Raw genomic sequence first — 22,758 nt, 5'->3', positions numbered from 1 at the left:
CTCTCTATTAATGTGCTTGGACACAGAGCTCTGTGAACAGCCAGCCTCTTTTGCAATGAGCTTTTGTGTCTTGCCCTCCTTGTGCAAGGTGTCAATGGTCGTCTTTTGGACAACTGTCAAGTCAGCAGTCTTTCCCATGATTGTGTAGCCTACAGAACTAGACTGAGAGACCATTTAAAGGCTTCGCAGGTGTTTTGAGTTAATTAGCTGATTAGAGTGTGGCACCAGGTGTCTTCAATATTGAACCTTTTCACAATATGAATATTTTCTGAGATACTGAATTTGGGATTTTCCTTAGTTGTCAGTTATAATAATCAAAATTAAAAGAAATAAATATTTGAAATATATCAGTCTGTGATGAATGAATATAATATACAAGTTTCACTTTTTGGATGGAATTAGTGAAATAAATCAACTTTGTGATGATATTCTAATTATATGACCAGCACCTGTATATGAAGATGTACATTTTGTACTATTTTATGAATTAAATTGTATTTTGCTTGAATTTCCTGCTAGGTGAAAATACTTTTCATGTAAGCTATAAACACAAACATTCTAATATTCTAATATTCTATATTAAACACTAACATTAAAAAAAAAAAAAAAAAAAAAAAAAAAAATATATATATATATATATATATATATATATATATATATATATATATATATATATATATATATTATACTACAATATGGAACTGTTATCTGTAAAATTCAGTTACTAAATATTCCAGCTGGCTCAGCCTGCATGCATTATTATACATTTTCCTTTTTTGCTTAATCCTCAAGTTCTGTTCAGGGTCTAAGAAACCCCAAGGCCATTTTAATAACTCTAAAAAGACCTACATAATGGTGAAGAATCAAGTTAATACTCAAAGACTTTTCTTAAGCTTATGAGAAATTAATATATACATTTTAACTTGAAATCATGTTTCAAATGTTCACCATGCAAAATGTTACGTTACTTGAGGTCTGATGTCTCAGAGTCTCCAAAAATACAGTAAAACATAAATATGTTTAGTTTTTTTCTACAATGTGGTCAAAAAAGTATATTCTAAACAATGTTGTATTAAAAACATTTCCAAAATTGCATGCCTAGTTTATAATATGAGAGATGGTTTGATACAACAGATTTTTGTTTTTCAGATATATTCTTCAATTTCAATTAGGGGTTTAGCTTATTTTGCTACACCTCCTTGTGATGGAGATCCCGCAGTTATAGGACAGAAGACCTCAGAATTATTTTGAATGTGTAGAATCCCAGGGGGATTAGAATTTAGAACACGACTGTTACAATCTCTTTTTGTTTCAGGTGAAAGTATATTGGGTCTGAATAACAACACAGGAAGCAACATTTCTTCTCAGCTGGATCTAACAGATCGATACAAACAGAATGTTGCAGAGTCACATATAAGTACAGCCGAGGCTGCCTAAACTGAATGGTCACAGAGGGTCTCACACTGAGAGAGGCCAGAGAAAGCAATTACTCACCCTTAGCTGATATCAACTGTAATCTAATTCCAGCATCAATCAGCTGATCTATGACCACACACTTGAGCCGGTGACCAGTTCCTTGTGCCTATCAGAGGTCATGTACCTCCAGAGGTGTGCAGAGATCTTGCAGAAACGCTGGGCCATCACTCTCTGTCAGACGCTAACATAAAGCCCTGAGGCTCAGGGATACATGGACGGCTGTGTGATTGATGGCTCCTTGTGAGATTAATCTTGATTGAGTCCAGGAAAGTAATGATCTACTGCCTGTTAGATCCCCACTGTGCAGATCTTAGCGCGCCGCTACATCAGTCAGTTGGCTGGGTGCCATGCCTCCAGCCCAGTGTGCTATTTCTAAAAGACAGGTGGTACTCCTCTGATGCTCCTCCTTACCTCCAAATATTAAACATTTTCTTGTGCAGGCTGATTGGAAAAATGTAACATTAATATATTCTAAGGAAGTGTGATCAATAATATATGAATTGAAAAAAATAGGCCTGGCAACTGTATTAAAAAAGGCTGTCCATTTTTAATGTTCACTGCATTAAAGCTTGAATGCGCAAGCAAAAATAGCTTTGTCTTGATTTAAAGTGAACAGTGATGCATGCTAATGCTAATGACTATTTAATAGGGTGACCAGTTGTCCCTGTTTTCCAGAGATGGTCCCCATTTTCAGTGGTCTGTCTCCAGCTGAAGACGTTCTTGGAAATGTCCCCACTTTTTACTGTGCATTCAAAACATCCTGCCATATGCTATCGCTAAAAAGAACATTATATCTTCACATACAGTTTGTAATTTCAATCTCATACGTTTTTTTTTAGGGGTAGCTACAAATGACTTTATCTGCGTTATTTAAATATCATTTCAGGGTCACAGAAAGATCTTTTGATGTAATTAGAATGCTTTAAGTGTGATATTAATTTATCATGACAAAGTGCCACTGTGACATATAAGAGCGATGCTTAAACACTTTCAGGCAGAAATAGTTAATCAGCTGTTTTACATCATATTAAGAGACAAGGTGACAAATGTATATAACAAGTTTTTCTGGGTCCTCTAATTACTTGTGTAATTAAGATGGCAATTATAGGGTGTTTAACTGCAGACTAGGTGATGAAGCTAAGTGGGAATTAATGTTATATTTAGCTACTGGCCAATCTGGTACATACAAGACTCATTGAAGGGCTTGATTGACAAGTCTCACTGAGATTTTGATGTAAGAGCAACCTCAGATTTACAACTCTCATGAAATTATTATCTGGTTTAAAGTGCTCTCTGCATTCTCCATTAGTCCATGTCTGCTTCTACATCTCTCTATACATACATAGAGAACAGCAGCACTGTAGAATACATTATGTATGGAGTCTGTGCCTGACAGAACGTCTGATTAGCGGTGTGTGAAGCCAGGTTTTCAGATTTTTTGATGCAAACGACCCCCAACTATAACATTTTGCTTCTGCCTGTCTGCCTGCTTGTTGGAATAGTATTATTAAACCTCGTTTTGGAACGTTATTCAACGTCTTCATCTTTCTTTTTGTATTCTACCCCTATCTTTCTACCCCTGACAAATAACGTGTTAATTTTGAAAAAAATAATTTGCAAAGTTTAAAATGCCTCCCATCTCCTCCAAATAAACTTTTAATATTGTTATAAAAAATACACTGGGGTTGCATTCTTACAGCAGTTTGAAAACCGTACATTAGGAAAAAATTGGGAATTTGACGTTTACATCAGGTAGAATCTGGAAATTTATACTTTTACTCAATTACATTTCAAAGGCAAATGTTCATTACGTTTTCAAGAAGATGTGCAAGGTGTTTTCACAAGTCATCATGACAAATCTTTCTTTATTGTACTAATCAATCAAATTAGCGTCCTAGATGAACTTTTGTAATCAACGACATCCACTTCGTGGATTCATTGATATTCATTGCATTTGGACACAACAATGGTCATTTGTCCTTTTGATGAGATGTCTCATCAGTCAACACAAAAAAAGCAATGCATTTTATTCATAGCCATCTCTGAAGATCATTTTATCAACACTTTATACACCTCTGCATACTGTATGCTGCAAGGGTTAGCCAGGTTTTGCATCTCTCAGAAAACATAATTTTACTTCCAGACTAAACAGGACATCTTTGACTATTCAAAGAAAAGGAATAAATCCTACACACACAAAAATAATGCCTCAATGAACACAGTGCAAGATTAACCTGAGATCTATCCCTCGATCAATGTGAAGCTAAGCCTGCCCTGCTTACAGCCAGCTTAACAAATCACATAATTATCACCACGATCTGGCACATGCCACAAGCTTTCATTCCCACATTTGAATCTTTTCTGCTGACATACTGATGCATTCACTGTCAAAGATACTGAATATTTCAATCTGGAGTCTTTGCAAGCCGTGGTGGCAAAGCAATTTAAGGTCTTGTGTTGTGGTGAAGAGCAGGCAGTGGAATGAGCTCTTCAAGTTGGGTCTGATTTCCATGCTCACACATGGAGTCTGTGATAAGAGTCATTACCGCAGAGAGCTGTAATCACTGCCTCCACTGTGTGGGACTGAACTGAGAGCAGTGATGAGATACTGAGGCACAGTCACATGAACTCAAGCAGCAGCTTTAGTTAAAAGGTAAATTTCACTTCTCTGAAACCTTTAGAGTAACATTCATATTCATGATACCAGAACAAGCCATTTCAAAGTACTCTCTTCTGAATATAAAATCATTCATAAACATATTGCCTGATGTTTTTCTGATTTATTGCCCCCATTATATGACCATGTATTGGCCCCAAAAATTATTTGTACACTAAAGTCTTTCTTACTGCATGGATTACACTGCGTTCAATTACAAAGTATCAAAAAGCACAAACAAATGATGCTAGAAATGTTCTCACACCAAACTTCACAATAATTTGACATTTACTGTAAGTGAAGTGAAGTGAAGTGAAGTGACATTCAGCCAAGTATGGTGACCCATACTCAGAATTTGTGCTCTGCATTTAACCCATCCGAAATGCACACACACAGAGCAGTGAACACACACACACACTGTGAGCACACACCCGGAGCAGTGGGCAGCCATTTATGCTGCGGCGCCCGGGGAGCAGTTGGGGGTTCGATGCCTTGCTCAAGGGCACCTAAGTCGTGGTATTGAAGGTGGAGAGAGAACTGTACATGCACTCCCCCCACCCACAATTCCTGCCGGCCCGGGACTCGAACTCACAACCTTTCGTTTGGGAGTCCGACTCTCTAACCATTAGGCCACGACTTCCCAAAGATTGGCATCCAGCTTTGTTTCAAGATGAATTTCAGGCAGTGTCAACACATTTTGGATGTCCCTTCACAGTGGTGAAACTTAGGTTTTTGAAGAGGCTCTCACAAGTGGATACATTCGCAAACAGTGTTTTTTGCAACGTAGCGTTGACTGTGAAAATAGAGCTATTTCAAAAAGATTATTGCTTGTTATGTGCTGTTCACTTCGACAGCATTGTTAAAGATTTATTTTGTATGTGTATAGTCGTCATATAACATTTCTGCAAAGATGACACAATATTTACTCACAAGTGCAAAAGATGATGACACACACTTTTTAGACCATAAATGGTACGTTGATTTTGAATGCAACTAGGACACACCAGGAGTGATATTTTGCTAGTTTCAGAAGAATAGCATGAGGAGTTTATCGAGTCTGGTCTCTCGTTATCACCTCATTGAGTATTTATGACATTTTAAGCATTCGCAGTAAAATGTGTCAGTGTGGACAAGAAACTTCAAAATGTTTCAAAATGGTTCAAAATGTTTCTGGAATAATGCTTGTTCACATTCCAAATGTATCTGAAATAATATAGTAGTAGCCTCAGATTTATGAGGTTAGTTCCCTTTCAGTCGGTCACGTTCAACGTTACGAATGGGATCTCGCCCGAGAGCCAAATCACCTTCGAGTGGTACAAAACGAGCCAATGGTACACAAAGTACCTTGGTCAACGGGATTTGCATCGCGAGCTCTGCCCTGCAGAGCGGGTATATAAGGAGCAACGCGAGCAACTCGCATTCAAGCTTTTGCTTCGGAGCCGAGCACATTGTGTGCTGTTTTCACCGGAGTGCTACAAGCAAGAGCTGGTGTTGGTGTGACGGCGTGATTCAGCGGTTCGTTTGGGTTTCCTGCGACAGCTCCCGCGTTCCCCTGAGCGCTTCAGCACCTCTGAAAGAGCAAATTTCTTTCACAAAAGAGATACAGGCCGATTTGCGTCTTTTTAAAGATGTCATTTCGCCCGTGTGTTTCTGGGTGCGGTCGATATATCGCTCCTCGTGACGGCCACGATCGTTGTGTCACATGTCTGGGCTTCCAGCATGCTGAGACTGCATTCGTGGATGGCTCATGTTCTCATTGTGGTGACATGACCATCTCGGCGTTGAGATCGAGACTCGATTACCTTAAAAGGTATAGAGTCTCCTCTGCCACACCCCATTCTAGCTCTTCTTCTCGTAAGAGGGCTACTTCGGCTGGTGGCCAGGGTGATCTGAGGGTTACTGTGTGGGCTTCCCAGACGAGCCAACCTCCTCGGGCCACACCCCTCTCACATACGCCGCAGCCGGTCGAGTTTCGGGATGAGTTTGCTGGACCCTCTCAGGCTCCTGACATCTCATTCAGGGCTCGCGAAGAGGACCGTATGTCGATCGTCGCATCACAAGGCGGGCTTGAGTCCTAAGGAGATGAGGATTCGGCTGCGTTGCCTCCCTCGGGAGTGCCAGCGTTGTCCGAGTCCGATCCCGAGCTGACGGCCGTGCTTTCCCGGGCAGCGGAGAGCATCGGCTCTGAGTGGAATCCTCCACCCAGTCCTGAGTGCTCGAGGCTGGATGATTGGTTTTTGGGGGCTGCTCATGCGGATCGCCAGCCCCCCCCCTCTGGTTCCTTTCTTCCCGGAAGTGCACCAGGAGGTAACCAGTTCATGAAAGGCACCTTTAACTGCCCGTAACCTTTCTGGTACTTCCTCTGCCTTCACTGCCCTCGATGGCGAGGCGGCCGAGGGGTATGCTGGGATTCCCCAGGTGGAGCGTTCTGTTGCGATGCAACTGTGTCCACAGAGCGCCTCCGCTTGGCGTGGTGGTCCCAAGCTGCCCTCCAAGGCCTGTAAGTTCTCATCCACGCTTGTGGCCAAGGCTTACAGAGCAGCGGGCCAGGCCGCTTCTGCCCTGCATGCCATGGCCTCACTTCAGGTCTATCAGGCCAAGCTGCTCCGGCAGCTGCACGAGGGCAGTGCTGACCCATGAGTTTTGCAGGAAGTGCACTGCTACCGACCTCGCTCTATGGGCAACCCTTTAATCTTGAAATTGTACAATGGATTTGTGGTCTTTCTATTGCCTTCTGAGGTTAAAACACAAGACTACAATTGAATTTACTTAAGCAGATATATCTGATGTTTTGAGGAATATCCATGGTTAATTCCATGGTTTCCATGGTAACCAAGACCTGCTGACAGTAAGACAAAAATCCATCTTCCACAATGCATATATAGTATTTTGAAACTTGAAATACCAATGAAATACCTTTTTGAAAGCAAGTTTATTATTATTAATTTGTTGCTTTTTGCAATGGTATGTAAACATCCTTACTATATGACTGCTTATAATTGCAAAAGCTTGTTACGCTGACCTTTGTGTCATGCATCCTGAGTGTGGAACCCTCCCTTGTGCCAGATATAGCAGCTGAGGAACATTAGCAATGCCCTATTTCATGACTGTGGGCACTGAGTGCCCTGCCAGTGCAGCAGGGCTCCTCCTAAGTGCTTTTGCTCAAAACCTTATGGGCATATTCATTTGGCATTACTAACCTCCTCCTACAACCCAATGTTCTGGAAAACAGGACAATGATGGCACAAAACAAACATTTCAGATCAGACTTTTATTTGGACTCACATAAATAACAATAGTTCATATATATACTTTTTTGTATATTATACAATTTTATATATAATATATATTTCCTCCTATGATTTACATTCTTTTTTGCTAAGTTATATCTATTGAAACAGGAGCATTATGTTGATGAACACACAGCTGCTTGAGCACATAATAAAGACAGAAATATCAAAGAAGAGGATTCGGTTCTTTCATTCAAACAGAAATGTAATTAGTTCACCAGTCTTAAATGTAAAGAAAAGCACAGCTAACTGGAAACCTGATATGCCATTATATCTTTCCTGGACATTTCTCTTAAAAAAATGTTTATATAAAACAGCAGAGAATATCACATGAAATAATTCAAGCTGGGCCGATCGTCATGCACTTGAACAAATAGATCATGTAGATCAAACTAGTTCAGAGATCACTCTTACTTCTTAAAAGCCTGAAAATGAGCATGAATATAGTGACCTGAAAAAAGAAAACCTCAAAACAATTCCTCAAGATTTGCCTATGGATATTACTATTGTTTAATGGAAATGTTGAATACTTTCTGCAATACATCTAGCTCTTTTTAGCATGCAAAGTTAAACTCAAGACTGACCGAATGTGAGACCAAGACACATGCCAGCTACAACAGAACTGACAACAGTGTGACTGAATGAACTGAAACAAAAAGACAGTGCAATAGTGGACATCTCAGGGTTTGTTCATACAGGAAACACACTGACAATGATTTGACATTGCTGTTTCACACTTCACCCATACTATTGCACTTTTAGCAGAGTAGAACTCACTAAAAAAAGCTCCATCAGTCTAAAAGGTGTCTCATTATGGCATTCATATAAGTATTTATTGCCCAAGACCAAGACAAATTGGATCAAAGACCAAAATGATCAAGTGGAACCAGTATTGAGACTCAAGAACTTTGTGCAATTGTTCATTATTGCTCTACAGTACTACACGATCAATGTATCCTTCAGTCACAAATTAAACTTTAAAACAACTCATGAGTAAATGTTCATGGTGGAAAAACAGTCTGACATCTGTGATAGCATGTGACTTGACACTAGCTTGAATTACATTGTCCGATGGTGAGATGAAGGATGCAGGAAAAACAGTCAGAAGGGAGGTAAACCCAACCTGATCTTCTCAGAAAACATAACTATTTTACGAGCTGGCGATAAGCGTTAAGGTCCTAACCTCTCAAGATGTAACAGGAGGATTCACATACTTGCTGTGCTTGCAAAGAGAATATAATGGTAAAATGCTCTGTGCTTTCAATCAGAAAGATATAAAAGGAACCAAAGCAATCATGTACATTCAGCAGAGCAAAGAGGTAACGCCACCGACACAAAGCAAAACCTGCAGCGGGACAGTGGCGTCAGTAGTACGAATACTTCCCAATCTGGATATTTACATTGAACCGGATGGATACAAACCACGCTTTGGAGAAGTATCTCAGGTTCAGCATGCTATTGCAAAGATCTCTTGCTACACACTTGATTTATTTTTATTTTTTTGCCTGCATTAGCACAAGTGATTGTCTTCATCCCAAGACTGGGTGTCCTTATTTTAGCCCTGAACGTCACACTGTAGAAGATCATGTAAGTTTCAATACAGCCGTTAAGAAAGTAAAACTACTACACTGTATTTGCTTTGGAAAGACATTTGAATGTTAAATGGATGTTTTGGCAATATTTCAAATAATTTTCAGTGGATGGAACTGCTAAATATAGACTATAGTCTTGAATTACAGTTATCGATGGAGTGTCAATGGACGAACACCTCCACGGGATTTTGTGATACATTATATATCAACTATTAAAGATACATGTTAAAAACACCTGGAGAACTTGTGCCTCATGCTGTTCACAAAAAACTAAACCAGAAACCGAGATAGTGAGAACAAATCACAGAGGAAATACATATCATGCCATCATCTTCAGACATATTTTAAACCAAAGAATCATCTTTTCTCCCTGAATATGAAAACTGTGTTATAGACCCATCAGATAATAAATGTAACCCTTATTAGAAACACCAAATTGTCATCCTAACATAATCCATTATATTCGGTCCAAAAGGAAGTCCAACCCTGTCCCAAGTTAGCAAGTCTTTTTTTTTAGACAGGGGCAACAAATTCAACTCTAAAAAGTGCTTTTAGGGATACATTAAAACTGACAAAAAAAGCAAATGTTTAGTCATAAATAATTTACAATTTCCCCAATTTTAGATGTTTAAATCTGAGAGCTCTTAATCCACTCGCTAAACACGCAGAACTATCAGGAACAACTAAAGATTAAACTTCACCCCAGTTATAAAACCAGGAAAATAAGAAGGGTGAGGGAACTTTCTGGAATAACTCCTATGAAGCCTCAGTGGCAGCTTTTCACTCCGGACACATAGGGCGAATCCTGTTGGCGGCAGATGCCCTCTTGCTGCTCACTACAGTCCACGAAGTCAGGCACGGGCAGCCCTGACATGATCATCAATGACTTGTTCCAGATCATGAAGGTGGGAGCCACTGGAAGCAGGAAGGACACATCAAAAGTGTATATGTGCTGCGAGTTCATGGCGTCGTAGAAGGACAGGGCATTGTTGTCGTAGTCCAGCAGCACCCCGACCCTGCGCAGCTGTAGCGACGCCTCCACGATCGACTCCTTGTTGTTGTACCGCACCAGGAAGTTGTTGTTGCAGCGTGTGAAAACCCAAGACGATGAGTTTTTACCACTCCATTCGTTTTTGGGTGCTGACTTGTAAGCCACACCAAGAGCGTACCTGAAATAGATTAGAAATGTCACCATTGGAAAGCAGGTGAGATAAGACATGACCAAAGGACTAAAAAACTTTTTTTAACAACTTATTAGTTCATTAAAATGTGAAAGTGACGTGACATACAGCCAAGTATGGTGACCCATACTCGGAATTCGCGCTCTGCTTTTTAACCCATCCAAAGTGCGCACACACACAGCAGTGAACACACACACCGTGATCACACACCCGGAGCAGGGGGCAGCCATTTATGCTGTGGCGCCCGGAGAGCAGTTCGGGGTTCGGTGCCTTGCTCGGTGGTATTGAAGGTGGAGAGAGCACTGTACATGCACTCCCCCCACCTACAATTCCTGCCGGCCCGAGACTTGAACTCACAACCCTTCGATTGCAAGTCAACTCTCTAACCATTAGGCCACGACTTCCCCTTAAAACACTTTAGTTAAAAACTCAATTGAACTTGGCAGTCAGTGATCATCAGTAGCAATGTCTCAAACCAAAATGTCCCAAAATAATGACAAGTCACAAATAATAGCAAATAATAACAACAACAAAAAATGGTTAAATTTATAATAAAACAAGCATAGTGTAAAAAATACACACACACTGTTCTCTTTTAACTATTATACACTTCTGAAAATTGCCTAATAACATAACAGATCCAAGCCTGAAAACCTGAAATCACTTACCATGTGGAGGCTCCCAGTAAAACCTCCCAATAATGGCAGCCACTGTCAATGAAGACGTTGCCAGCGGCACCATATGATCCGGTTCCGCTGAAGCGTTCTGGAGTGTGACTCTTCTTCAGGGAACTTTCATCCTTCTCCATGGTCAGACAATCATTGGAGAGGCGCAGCTTTTTGTGGGCTGTTTTGGGGTCCAGTTTGAAAGGCTGACCTGAGGAGCAAAGAGGACAGAGATGGGTGAGATACATCAGGGACATGTAATAAGAGCCGGTGGGGAATGAGTTTGGTAACCCTAGCTGGTCTGTTGGAATTTGTGCAATTTGTTAAATGTCAGATTGTGCTCTTCTGGTTAATTAGGAGATGAGTGGTTGTGATAAAAGGCACAGTGTGTATTTGTGTAATAGTTAAAGACAGAGAGAAGTCTACATTTATGATTTGAGTTACATTTTGCCACCTTGGAATTACAAGGGTCTGTCTGTCTGTATTCTGAGCAGTTTTGAGATATTGAGCTTCAAAGTTGTTGCATTCAATATAGTGATATGGGGAACAAGTCTCTTTAATATATCAGTCCCAAAATGTAAAAAAACAAAAAAAAAACAAAAAAACACCACATAATGTAGATAAATTGTCAGAATAAGAATATGTGAATAACTCAATTTTGACAAAAATTGCAGATAGAACCTTATAATTCCAAGGTGAAGATTTGTTGAAAAGCAGAAGTGACCCCACAGACCTGACATTTAACTCTGGCACATCTAAATCTTTCCATCCCCAGCATAATGACTGACAATGCAGGAAAACAATCAGCTGCGCTCCGTCCCTGCCCACAAACCAATCATCTCAATCCAGAGTGAGGTTTACTGTGCCCAGATATGAAAGGTTCTGGCAATGTACTGCTGGAAACCAATTCCATTAACACGCTCTTGTCTTTGAACTGCTTATCGCTGCGAGCGCAGCCGTTCTCAACACTCGTGCAGTCATGCCATTTTACAAGCATGTGTTTTGAGGGCACTCGGAAAAGCGATGCAGATACACACACACACACACACACACACACACACACACACACACACACACACACACACACACACACACACACACACACCAGGCTAAAAGCGATCCCATGAAATGCTTATTGCCCGCTGGTATAAATCTGATGAACCGTTTAAGACAAAAAGGAGTAAAATGGCATGTTTGTGCAGTGCAGGTGTCAGAATAAAGGTCTTTATTGTGCCATTTTCATAAAAAAAAAACAGGAACTTAAAATCCATAAATTTATTCACTTAACTACAAGAAATATTTATATATACAGGTACTGGTCATATAATTAGAATATCATCAAAAAGTTGATTTATTTCACTAACTCCATTCAAAAAGTGAAACTTGTATATTATATTCATTCATTACACACAGACTGATATATTTCAAATGTTTATTTTGATGATTATAACTGACAACTAAGGAAAATCCCAAATTCAGCATCTCAGAAAATTAGAATATTACTTAAGAACAATACAAAGAAAGGATTTTTAGAAATCTTGGCCAACTGAAAAGTATGAACATGAAAAGTATGAGCATGTACAGCACTCAGTACTTAGTTGGGGCTCCTTTTGCCTAAATTACTGCAGCAATGCGGCGTGGCATGGAGTCGATCAGTCTGTGGCACTGCTCAGGTGTTATGAGAGCCCAGGTTGCTCTGATAGTGGCCTTCAGCTCTTCTGCATTGTTGGGTCTGGCATGATATCGCATCTTCCTCTTCACAATACCCCATAGATTTTCAATGGGGTTAAGGTGAGGCGAGTTTGCTGGCCAATTAAGAACAGGGATACCATGGTATTTAAACCAGGTACTGGTAGCTTTGGCACTGTGTGCAGGTGCCAAGCCCTGTTGGAAAATGAAAGTTGGTCAGCAGCAGGAAGCACGAAGTGCTCTAAGACTTCCTGGAATATGGCTGCATTGACCTTGGACCTCAGAAAACACAGTGGACCAACACCAACAGATAACATGGCAACCCAAACCATCACTGACTGTGGAAAATTTACACTCGACCTCAAGCAATGTGGATTGTGTGGCTCTCTTCTCTTACTCCAGACTCTGGGACCCTGATTTCCAAAGGAAATGCAAAGTTTACTTTCATCAGAGAACATAACTTTGGACCACTTAGCAACAGTCCTTTCAGAGACTCTGCTGATGCTGTCTGTTGTTCAAGAGTGGCTTGACAAGGAATGTGACAGCTGAAACCCAAGTCTTGCATACGTCTGTGCGTAGTGGTTCTTGAAGCCCTGACTCCAGCTGCAGTCAAATCTTTGTGAATCTCCCCCACATTTTTGAATGGGGATTGTGAAACAAAACCCATTCAAAATTGGGGGAGATTCACAAAGAGTGGACTGCAGCTGGAGTCAGTGCTTCAAGAATAATTTAGAATATATCTAAATTATAGTCATATAATTAGAATATCATCAAAAAGTTTATTTATTTCACCTTTTTGATGATATTCTAATTATATGACCAGCACCTGTATATATATCTCAGAACACACTTTAAGATGTGCAGTGAGGTCACACGGATTGATTGGCTCCTGTTCTTGGGCTGGGTTGCTTTAGTGTTCATTCTGCAGGAGAGCGCCGACCGCTGACAGCTTGAGTGATGTCTACCCTGTGCAGGATGAGTAAATATTATTCTGAGATCTTTTAACAACAAGTAAACATGGCTGCCCTTGGGGCTGCTTGTCATGTGATATTGCTCATATTGGCTTTATGTACGGTCACCAGCCATGACAGTGCTGATTAAACAGGAGAGACCACCTATAGGAACACAGTGTGACTCTACACATACACAAACAGACAGGCTTATTTAGTGCTGCTGTCATTCAAAATTCTACCTTCACAGGGCAAAGTAAATGTGACATTAAACCTAGTCAGCCAGAAAAACTTGAGCTGTCACTTGTTATGTCTCATTATGAATAAAGCAATTAGAAAAATTTTATATTTTGCTTAAAATATCCTGCAAATGAGGCTCAAACCTACATCACAAAAGAATTACAGTATTACAGTTCTATATGCTGTGAACTAGAACTTCAGCTGTAATTTGTAGGTATTTATACACCTTTATTCTAAGTTTACTGGACCTTTTGGAGCTCTAGAATTATGGTAAAAAGACCTGAAATAATTGTAATTTTTGTGGGCAAAATAATTTATTTTCAGTAGTGTAGCAATGTATGAAGCACAGATCACAAAGAAGTGATTTTCAAACCAAGCTCTTTGCTGGTCAGTACGGTGAATTTTTGACCAACTAGAATTGTTGCAAATTCTGTGTGGAAATACTTTGCCCTCACATGAAACTCACAATTGTATGGATTCCCACGGAAAAGACAATCTTTTATGGTTAGAAGGTCACAAGACATTTGAACACTGAATGGAATGACAATCAAAATGGAGCATATTATCCATCGATGTCAAGCTGCTTAATACAGAGGCCTCAGAAGCTATCTGGCCATTTCATTTAAACAACACAAACGGAAGAATGGCACTGAATTCATACATTTGGACATGCACTGAATTATTTTTTGATTTTAGGGTGAAGTCAGTTCTCCTCAAGTTCTATCTGACTTGTAATTCATCCCATTAACTATGAACATGTTGAACTAAAGTTTGTCAGGCAGTAGAGTGTTGCAAATACTCTTTGTCTTTATTTTGAAAACTATTTCTATTTGTGCTGTAGAATCTAACAAAATTGTGCTTTGATATCCATCTTTAAAATAAACAAAAGAAACTGTAGCTTAATTGTCCAAATACTATTTGGGGCCACTTTATAATCAATAAATATATTTATTATGCTATGTGATACCATATTTAAAGAAGAATGATGAACAATACACAAACATAATAAAAAATCAACAGAATGGCTGGAGACCAAAGGAGGCACATGCTCAAATAAAGATCAATCCATGTTGATTAATGATATACTATGATTAACAATGCAACCAAAGCAGAAGATAGAATACAAGAAGAAAGATGATCCATTTGAGGAATAAAAGATAGATCAGTGGGAATGAAAGGCAGTGATTTGACTTGATGTGTACGGCTGACTGTCTAGACTTGAGTTTCTGCTAAGACCCCTGCTGCCGTCTCTATTGTGGATCTCAGCAATGCCTTTTGAACGTATTATCTTATCCAAAGTTCAGCTGGAGAAACCAAACTTTGATTTCAGCACAACCTACAAAGAGCCATTTGATGTCTTCTTCTTTGATATATATATATATATATATATATATATATATATATATATATATATGCAAAATGTACACTATCATCAGCCAGCTTAAATCTTCTTAATGTGACTTAATCTCATGAAGATATTATAAACATTAACATAATTATTTATATCTGTAAAGCTTTTTTGAAACAATGTGTATTGTGAAATGTGCTACTTGATATTAAATTTCTTCTATCAGATTCAAGTCGTACCGCAAACCCCACAGCTCATTTGTCTCATTAATTTTTAAATAATTACATCAAAAATGTGGCATTTGAGGCTAAAAGTGAAATGTATGGGGGCCAAAGAGCCAAAAAGAGGGCCTATGATACAATCCCTTCTACATCTTCTCTGCCTTTGCAGATTATAGGTACTGTAGGTTTGAGCATCAAATTGCCTCCAATACAAAAATTAAATTAAATAAAAATAAAAAATTCTATGCCTTAACTTTGTCTCTTTTCTTATTATCCTCCTGTCCTAGCTTTTTACTATTTTGAATGATAACTGAAACCTTGTACAACAGGCATGTTCTTGTGTTTATTGCCATCTAATGATACGATGCTTATTGTATTCCTCAACTGTAAGTCGCTTTGGATAAAAGCATCTGCTAAATGAATAAATGTAAATGTAAATATATAGTCACCACTCAAAGGCTAATGAGAAATTAATGGTTGATGATAAAGCGTGAGCTCTAGGATTCGACTGGGGGTAGAGCACGCTCTCACTCTGGATTCCTGAATCAAACAGGAAGTGATTATTTAAAAGTCTCTAAATAGCATTTCTCTTGAGACAGGGGAAGTGTCTGGACTTTCACGGTCGAGTAGACATGGCAAGTATGTGTGTGCTGGAGAAAACGTAAAACAGAGAATTGGCCCAAAACCAGCTTCCTGTTTTATATGCTCAGATGGGCAGAAGACACAGCTGTGGCAAATGACAGTGGATTGTTTGACTATGCAAGGGTTAAAATGTCCTCTCTGATGAATACTATATAAAGCAGCCTTAGATTCCCTACACTGGATGCTGATGCTAAAAGAGACCGTTATAGATCTTTTATTCCTATAGCTAAGTTTCCCAAAGCACTAAGCATAAGTAGTGTTTAATCTCTACATACTTTTTCCCAATAGCAGCATTGCAACACATACACTACTGTTCAAAGGTTTGGATTTAGTATAACCTTTTATGAAATAATAAAAAAAGTATTTATTAATTCTATTATTCATCAATGACACATTAAATTGATCAAAAGTGACATTAAAGACATTGAGAATGTAACAAAAGATTTCAATTTAAAATCTTTTCTATTCAAAGAATCCTGAAAAAAAAACTATTTTCACAAAACAATGAAGCAGCACAACTGTTTCAAACAATGAAAATAAATATTATTTGCAGCAAATCATCATATTAGAATGATTTCTGAAGGATCATGAGTAACGCGGCAAAAAAAAAAAAACAGCTTTACCATCACAGGAATAAAATACATTAGAATAGAAAACAGAAACAGTTATTTTAAATTATAATAATAGTTCACAATATAAGATGTTTAGATAATATTACAATCTTATATGCAACATTACAGGTAATTACTAGTCCTTCTCTCTTGGTGTCTTAAAAAACAACACAAAAACTTTTGAAAGAGTTTACAATTTGAGTCTACATATTAGTAAACTTACAGCAACATACTGTATATACGCTCAATACATTTTTGTAGGACAGGCTTTCACAGCACAGTACAGCTAAAACACTGGAGCTCTGTGTGTGTCTGGGAGAAAATGGCATTTAATGGCACTGCTGTCCAAAAACAGCATTATTACCGTAACAAAAAAGACAGGTGGGGGTGAGTGATGGAAAGTGAGAGAGATACTGCTGCCGTATTCTCACAGAAGCTCGAGGAAGCATGGGAAAGCACAGAAAACAGACTGTGACAGACAAATGAGCGAGAGAGGAACGCTTGCCGTTTCCTCCAGAGATTTCTGTATTTCTCTCTCAAAATCCTCCACAAGGCCGCAGAGAGACTCTGATGCAATAACCCATTTGAATGCTGTCAGCTGGTGCGCTTCATCTTGATTGAGACAGCTTAGGTGAGGGACCCGGGCTTTCCCAGACCTCTCTATCTCTCTCTCTCACACACACACAGCGATTTGACACCAAACCAACTGATGGTTCTCATTATTTGCATGCTCAGATGCCTGTCACAGATGGAACGCAGAAGTAATTGAGCAGTAGTGTATGACAGAGTATGACATTTACACTGATGTACGACCACCATATCTACTAGGACTCTGCATATTAGACCTAAGAGGTGCAGACTGGTGCATTTGGGGTTCATGGCATATTTTCCGTTTACAAATATTTCTGAGTGAATTGGTGTAAAACAAATCTTCATTTTGGGAGTAAATAGAGTGCTGCAGCCAGGATGAGTCCTTAAACCTGGAAACAGTTAGGATTTTTGCACTTTTAATTCTATTGTCCTGAAATCAGTCTTTTTTTTTTTTGCTTGATTTTGGTTAAGTGTCTGAAACATGGTCTGTGGTTAAAACTAGCTCAAGTTCAGTTTTGTTTTGCGACATAAAAAAACACTAATAATACTACATTGGTGATTTTGTTTAAGCTTTTACTGTACATGTCTTGAAAAAGATAACTGCTAACAAATAACTTAATAATAAAAAAAAAAACTTAATGTGCATATATGTGTGCAAAATCTTTATTACATTTATGATGGTCACAAGGAAAACATTTTTATGCCATGTTCTCAATTACCCTCTGAAGGTATTTACATTTATGCATTTGTCAGTTGAATTACCGTAAGCAGAGTAATTTCACTGGGAATCTAACTTCTGTACTGCTTGATCTTCACGAAAGCACATGTGAAATACGTTTTTAAAAATCATATTTTCTAATATTTATTCTTATTGCAATATGTAAAAAGTTTACTATTTTGTTTGTTTTCAAGTGTGAATTTTAGAAAATTGTATTGAAAAAAAAAATAGGGTCAATTTGACCTGCAACATAAAAATCCTACCCAGAATTCAAACATACCGTAATACAATGATTAATTCTGGCAAATGCATTTAGGCTTCAAAACTCACAACATTATCTTGATGAAGAAAATGTGTAAGAAAGAATTCAAAAGGCTAGTGGAAAAATCCTACTGGCTTCTACTTGTGGGAGCCAGGGTGATGCAAACTTCTGGAATATATCATCCCTGCAGCACTCTATATCATTGAAGGGAATGTTGAGTAAATATTGTGTAAAATAAATGTTCATTTTGGGAATATACTGCATACTGCTATCAAGATAAAAAACCATATCGATTGATGACTACCATAAGGTTTATAGATCCTTAGCACAGCTCATGAGGACTGGACTTACTGTTGGTTTTGAGGCGAGCAGGTTCGCTGTTTCTGCTGCCTGCCTGGTTGATAGCCTTGACGAAGAAAATGTAACGGGTGCCGCTCTGCAGGCCGTGGACTGTGTAGTGATTCTGCTTGATATTGGGCACGATCATCCAGCTATCTACGGAGTTATACAGACCTGCAAGGTAAGAGAGACAGAGCACAACATTAATCACAGATTCAGCATAGTTTCAATCATTCTTAGGCAGGACAGTGACAGTACACATTAACAGTGCAATAAACACAGTGTGATTTAAAAAAGAATGAAGTTCATTATTCAAGGCATGTCTATTTCTGTTTGATGTGAAAACACGTATAGCACACGTTCGTAGAGAGACTCGGGTGTTTGCCTCAGGCAAACAGATGCCCCCCAATCCAGATTCTCATGTTGCACCATTTGCCCAGAATGTCCTTAGGAAACATCAACACTGCCATTAAAACCACAGGCATTGCCACTCAAAGTTTGACAAATGAGTGCTACAAATGCAGACAAATAATTCTACGTGCATGCATACAGTACAAACATAAAAAAAATAATAATAATAATTTTATAAATTATTATATTAATATGTATTACAGATACACAATATGTTATTATTATTTTATCACTACTACTACTAATGCATATATATAACAATATTATATCTCAATTATAATATTATTATATCAGCTATTGGCCATCCCGATCTCCAGATATAATTAATGCAATTATATTTACAACTTCCAAAAGATCTGTTAAATAGTAAAATAATCAATAGAGATGATGATGATGATGATGATAATAAAATGACTTTTTGTTTTTTGAGTATTCACGTTATTCATATATTTTATATCAGTTATATTAATAGGACATTATATCATCCACTGGCTAATCCTCATCTCTACATATAAATAATAGATTTATTATTAAAATTTCCAAGATATGATGTTGAAAAAACAACCAAATAAATAAAATAAAATAACCAATTGAAAATCAATCAATCAATCAATCCATCATCCAAACTGTTTGTTCTATGTAATGGCTGCCAGGGCCTATGATATTAATAATAATAATGTGTACAAAGTGTGCTTAAAAATAATTTTGTTATAAATTATATATATATAAATAAAAAAGTTTATATCAGTTATATTGATACCAATTATGTTGGTTGGTTTGAAAAAAATAAAAAATAAAAATAAAAAAAATATTTCCTATCATTCAACCATTTTCAGTCTGCTCAAAACATCCCTTTCCCATGGACATTTGCATCATTCAGCAGAGCACAAAACACATGTCTAAGGAATAAAGATTCCTTCTTATAATGATGACTGGATGAACAAAGCTTATAAAGAATTAACCATTCGCATCCAACATCTGCATGTCTCTAATATATTTTCATGACCAAGAAAGTCATTTGATCCACGTCCATATCAAAAAAGGTATTTGATGTTGTTGTTTGAAGAATGGAATTAGCATAGCAGACTACAACATGCTGCTTACATTGTAGATTCTCTGCTGTTGCCTGACATTCAGAAGCAGAGAGACTTCAAAGAGGGGCAGATGAAGTTAAGTGTCACTGGCTAAAAAGAAGGCAGGGTGAATAGGGATCCTAGATGATGCGTAAGTGAGTGTGTGGGTTTGCAGATGAAAGGGAGCTAAAACACAAAACCGGAACGGGGCTGCTCCCAATACTGTTGGAAAATCCAAACTATTCTTCGATGCTTCTATTGTGTGTGTCTGTGTGTGTATGTTTCAATGACTGTGCATGTGTTTAGATGTCATCAATACCAATAGGACACATAGCAAGAATAATTAATCCTGGTATGTTAAGAGAATGGAGAGTATGTGCATGTGCTATGATTCCACATAAATGCATTTTCCTACAGCAACAAAAACATATGGTTACATTCACTGAAATAATGTCTCTCTTTTGATAATGGCCACTGTGGACTGTGTCTTCATTTCACATTCTTGGGCAGCTCTCCAAAGCCCAGCTTATGAATATCTTAAGGTACGAAGACCTTGGCTTTGGCAGTAACCACTAAAAAGCAAAATGCTGCATCATGATCCACCTTCTTACGATGGCCAAAGCCATCATGCAAACATAATATGACACTTAATCAATGCCTAGCTGACCTGTCCTGTGATTATCTGCTCAAAGATGGTGTTTTGAAATTCACTTCAGATACTGGATGAGAAATATCCACTATCAAGACTGAGGATAAATCATAGAAGCAGGACAGGAACACTGACCTAGTAAGCATGTCGCAGATGTCTGTGAGAGAGTGCATCATCTAGAAAACTACTTTCAACTTTAAGCATGGTATTTAAGAAATATGGCATGAGAGGCTGTGCTATATTGTATATACACTATATTGCTCAAAAGTTTAATGTCTGTATGATTTTTAAAATGTTTTTGAAGGAATATAAAACAATAGAAAGCAATAGGGCTGGGTATCGAGTTTGATACTTTTTAGGCATTGATGGAATTGCCTCGATACCATAGAGTATCAAAAAATGGTACCAAATTTCAGTATCTAAGGGGTTAATATTATCAACGTCAGCGAGCCACTAAGCATGCAGCACCTGAGAAGGGAACGAGACGCTGTGGACAGCATACACCTCAAAAACTGAAGCCTTAAGGCCTTTCCACACTGAGCGCAATATGAAAAAGCGAGGCAAAACATTGCTTTCAGACAAAAAGTGAAACGATTGTTTGACTTCTGCTAATTCACACCTCACAGTAGGTGGTGCCGACCAACAGTACATTTTTCCTCAGATATGTATCTCGTAAATGGATTCAACATCATCCTCTGCTCAATATAAAGCATTAAATTAAGATAAACAAGGTTCTACACCAAAAACAAACCATCTATCATGCTTACAAAAATAGGCTACATTTTAAAATATAATTAGAAGTACAATTAGCATAAATCTACACTTGAAAATATATTTAACTATTAATGTATTTACTTATTCACTTAAAACAATCATTGAATGCTTGTAATAACTTCCGATTTTGATCTATAGTTGATTTTGATTAATAAGCAGACACATTCTGCTCTCTGTGTTTAATAACCTCATGTCCCATAGAAATCTAATCACTAAATAATTTCTCTCCACTTTCAACCTATCAATGTCAGAATGCTGCGTTTGCCCTGTGCCTCGACATATGTCCGCCCTGCGATTGAAATGACCGGGGAGAAGGACAGCTCAACAGACACATCTACAAGCTCATCAAGAGCATGAGAAGAGGGCGAGAGTGGGGACCACCTCGATGAATTATGAACGGCACGGCTGTCATGTTGTCCATGCGAATGAGAACATGCTTGTGACGGACTTAAAGTGAAGAAAACTTCTATGCATTTAGGATTCTTTGAAATTTGACAATAACAGCACTTTTCTCATTTAAGAATTTTTTTACGTTTTTGTAATCTTTTATAAATATCTCTACTGTCACTTATGATCATTTATAAGCAACTTTGTCTTGAAAAAAAAAAAAATTTTTTTTAATGGTAGTGTATTAAAGAGGTTTTGAGAGGGCTAGAAATAGTTGCTAGTATCTCTATTCCCTTCAGCTATGACTATATTCAAAATATAGCACTTCCTCGAGTACCTTACAGCCCCCCCCCCCAAATAGTTACTAGACAATAAAAATGGTAATATAATACTAATATAGAAAAAGATAAAAAGGTATTATTTCATTAGTATTATTGCTACTGTTACTATATCATGCACAGCTAGAACATATCCAGGAATGATTTGTTCAATATCTGGGTAAAAACTGATAAACCTCAAGAGTAGATTTACATCCATTCTAAATCATAAACATTGTGAAAACAGCTGAATGTCATTCCAACATTGGAGAGGGAAGATTTAGTTTTGTATCACAGTTGCACTAACAGTGCAGTACTGGACCAACAAACTATGTAGAAACTAAAACAGTTTCAGTCTGCCTTCTTAACATAGTAGTTTGACCTCGAATAGGCCCTCTAGGTTTAAAATATTTTGACCTCTAGGTTTAAGATATTTTTGTAAATCAACATTTGTCCTTACAATATTTTTTTAGATGCTTTTTGTATGTGTCTGGAGTGCAGTTTCTTCATTAAATCCAATTCATACGAGCTTCAAAATCATCAATACGTATCACTGAAAATAAATAAGATAAAATAAATAATATAAAATGAACACAGAAAAAGACTAAATATAAACAGTACATAAGGACAGGACCAAGCAATTTTGGAGAAAAAAAAAACCCACAAAAACTTTTCT

The 22,758-nt window shown here is 38.0% G+C and overlaps 1 protein-coding gene across 5 annotated transcripts in view; it reads right to left on the bottom strand.

Moving 5' to 3' along the window:
- Positions 1 to 8,891: 8,891 nt before the first annotated feature.
- The window catches only part of LOC132113541 (probable E3 ubiquitin-protein ligase MID2), a 124,396-nt gene continuing 110,529 nt past the window's right edge, over positions 8,892 to 22,758 (bottom strand). For all 5 annotated transcript variants that reach the window (XM_059521351.1, XM_059521352.1, XM_059521349.1 and 2 more), the window contains 3 exons: positions 18,484 to 18,645; positions 10,864 to 11,071; positions 8,892 to 10,183 (listed from right to left, as the gene is read on the bottom strand). In XM_059521351.1, the coding sequence (XP_059377334.1) occupies positions 9,781 to 10,183; positions 10,864 to 11,071; positions 18,484 to 18,645 (773 nt within the window). In that variant the 3' untranslated portion in view covers positions 8,892 to 9,780. The remainder of the gene's footprint in view (positions 10,184 to 10,863; positions 11,072 to 18,483; positions 18,646 to 22,758) is intronic.

Source organism: Carassius carassius, chromosome 33 (genome assembly GCF_963082965.1).
Source record: "Carassius carassius chromosome 33, fCarCar2.1, whole genome shotgun sequence".
NCBI lineage: Eukaryota > Metazoa > Chordata > Actinopteri > Cypriniformes > Cyprinidae > Carassius > Carassius carassius.
This window is presented reverse-complemented; position numbering and strand designations above follow the sequence as displayed.